The sequence below is a fragment of the Bremia lactucae genome, linkage group LG12 (assembly GCF_004359215.1).
Source record: "Bremia lactucae strain SF5 linkage group LG12, whole genome shotgun sequence".
Lineage (NCBI taxonomy): Eukaryota > Oomycota > Peronosporomycetes > Peronosporales > Peronosporaceae > Bremia > Bremia lactucae.
The window spans coordinates 4,774,898-4,776,830 of NC_090621.1; the positions used below are offsets into that span (position 1 = coordinate 4,774,898).

The following is a 1,933-nucleotide window of genomic DNA, read 5'->3' on the forward strand; positions in this document are numbered from 1 at the left end:
AATTTGCCAATTAATATCGTGACAATATCTTCCATTGACAGTTTTGTCGTAAGAAATACAGCTTAACATGGTACTGTGACAAATGATTTTCATATTGTACTTATAAAAAAACGTATTCTTCCAAATTATAGGAGATATGTTCGGGTGTTAAATACTACAAAAATATAGTTTCTTCATGCAAAAGGCTTAATTTTTCGCACAATACATATTTATACAGACAGATATATACGCATGCGTGTTACCAAAAGGCCTCCGAAAGTTGTTGTTTGGGGATTCTTTTCTTACGTAGTATATTATTAAATAACTAATTATCTGTTCCTAGACTAGCACTGCACTCGCTAACGTTTCTGAACAAAACTGCACTTCCAAAATATTTTTTTGACCGAAAATAATTCAGTTTTGTCGTTGTAGGTAATTTCCTGCGAAACGACACATGGTACATCGCCTAGACCATCAGTGACATATTATCATTTCGCTGTGGATCCTCAAGTGAAATACTCGAAAGAAATAAAAAGGATTGCGAAGGGTGTCAAAAAATTATTTGATGTCATCTTAATCAACTAACTGAAAGTGTGGAAGAAATAATAAATTCTTTGCTTGTATCCTCCAATATAGGGTAGGATTTTATTGGAAATCTGAGAATATTACCTCATCGCAAGATCTTGATATTTCAAAACAAGCATTCACGCTAAACTTAGATTACTTAGCTTGTGACAGGTACTTAAATGTGACGGGACAACTAAAAAAGATTTTGAACGTTTTACAAAGTACACACATCGCGACGATTAAAGTGATGTCTTTATACAACTTCAGAACAAAATTATCACCTTCAGCTAATTGGAAAGCCAATACCGTTTTCTAGTTGGCTCATTGAATGAATGTGATTGCTCACGCAGCCCTTTAGTCGGCCTGCTCTGCTTCTTGTGTTTGCGTTTCTTGAAAACCCATAAGATGACCGTCCAGCATTGCAATGAAACGCTCGTAATCCTCGAGCTTCTGTTTAAACCCACTCATTTGCTCTCGAAGCTCGTGCATCTCCTCTCGTACGGTTTTATATTTCTCTTGGAGCTCTTCTAATTGAGGATCTGTAGTTCTTTGCTGAGACTCCAGCTTGGAACTTATTTCAAGCTGTTGCTGCTCCCCTACATGTTTTGCGGCGAACAGCTTTTTGTACTCTCGTTCAAGCGCCTGAGCGGTTACCTGCAATTCTTTCAAATTTCTCTTATAGCGATTTCGGCGAGAGCTTAGCCACTTGCACCAGTGTCACCAATCATTCAACAAATTTATACCTTTTTTCGCTCGCGGGATTTTCGCTTAAGATCGCGCTGCTTGCGCCGCCGTTCAAGTTCTACAGCGTCTAGTTCTGGCGCTGCACTTGCATCGCTTCTAGGCTGCTGGCTTTCCATGCAAGTAAAACACCTTATTGATTAGAGAAGTCGACGCTATGCCACCCAAGTCAGCATCCCCAGATTCAACCGGGGTAAGGAAGGAAAAATGGTTTGTTTCGATGCCCGCGGTGCGTTTCGCATGTGATTTAAAAGAAGCGTTTGTTTACTACCAACCACATCGTAATGCTTCTCTGTGAGCCAGAGGTGGATTTTTTTCACTAGTAAATTACTCTTCTGTTTTTGTGCTTTACAGATGTGTATCTATTTTTTCGTATGTGTCGTGCCAAGGATTTGAAGCTCTGATATGACAAAGGTTACTTGATGACTGGAAAGCGTAAAGTTTTTTTTTACATTTGCCTTCGCTTGCGGCGCATCGAGCGCAGCTCCAGCGTATAAGATCGTTTTTTACTCATCTCACCAGAAGCAACCCTGCATAGGGGCCCAACGAGCATCAGTCTGGCTTCACTGCAGAACAACTAATTGTGTACTGTACGTGTACGGTACTTCGTTTGCTTACGTTTTGACTTGTCGCTGTTGTATGATGG

At 40.0% G+C, this 1,933-nt stretch overlaps 1 protein-coding gene across 1 annotated transcript; it reads right to left on the reverse strand.

The window, feature by feature from the left end:
- Positions 1-900: 900 nt before the first annotated feature.
- CCR75_008645 (uncharacterized protein) lies at positions 901-1,455 on the reverse strand (the record flags this gene model as incomplete). Its single annotated transcript, XM_067966695.1, has 2 exons — positions 1,290-1,455; positions 901-1,200 (listed from the first exon to the last, which is right to left on the reverse strand). The coding sequence occupies exons 1-2, from the start codon at positions 1,404-1,406 to the stop codon at positions 901-903; spliced, it is 417 nt and encodes a 138-aa protein (XP_067820631.1). The 5' UTR covers positions 1,407-1,455.
- Positions 1,456-1,933: the final 478 nt, after the last annotated feature.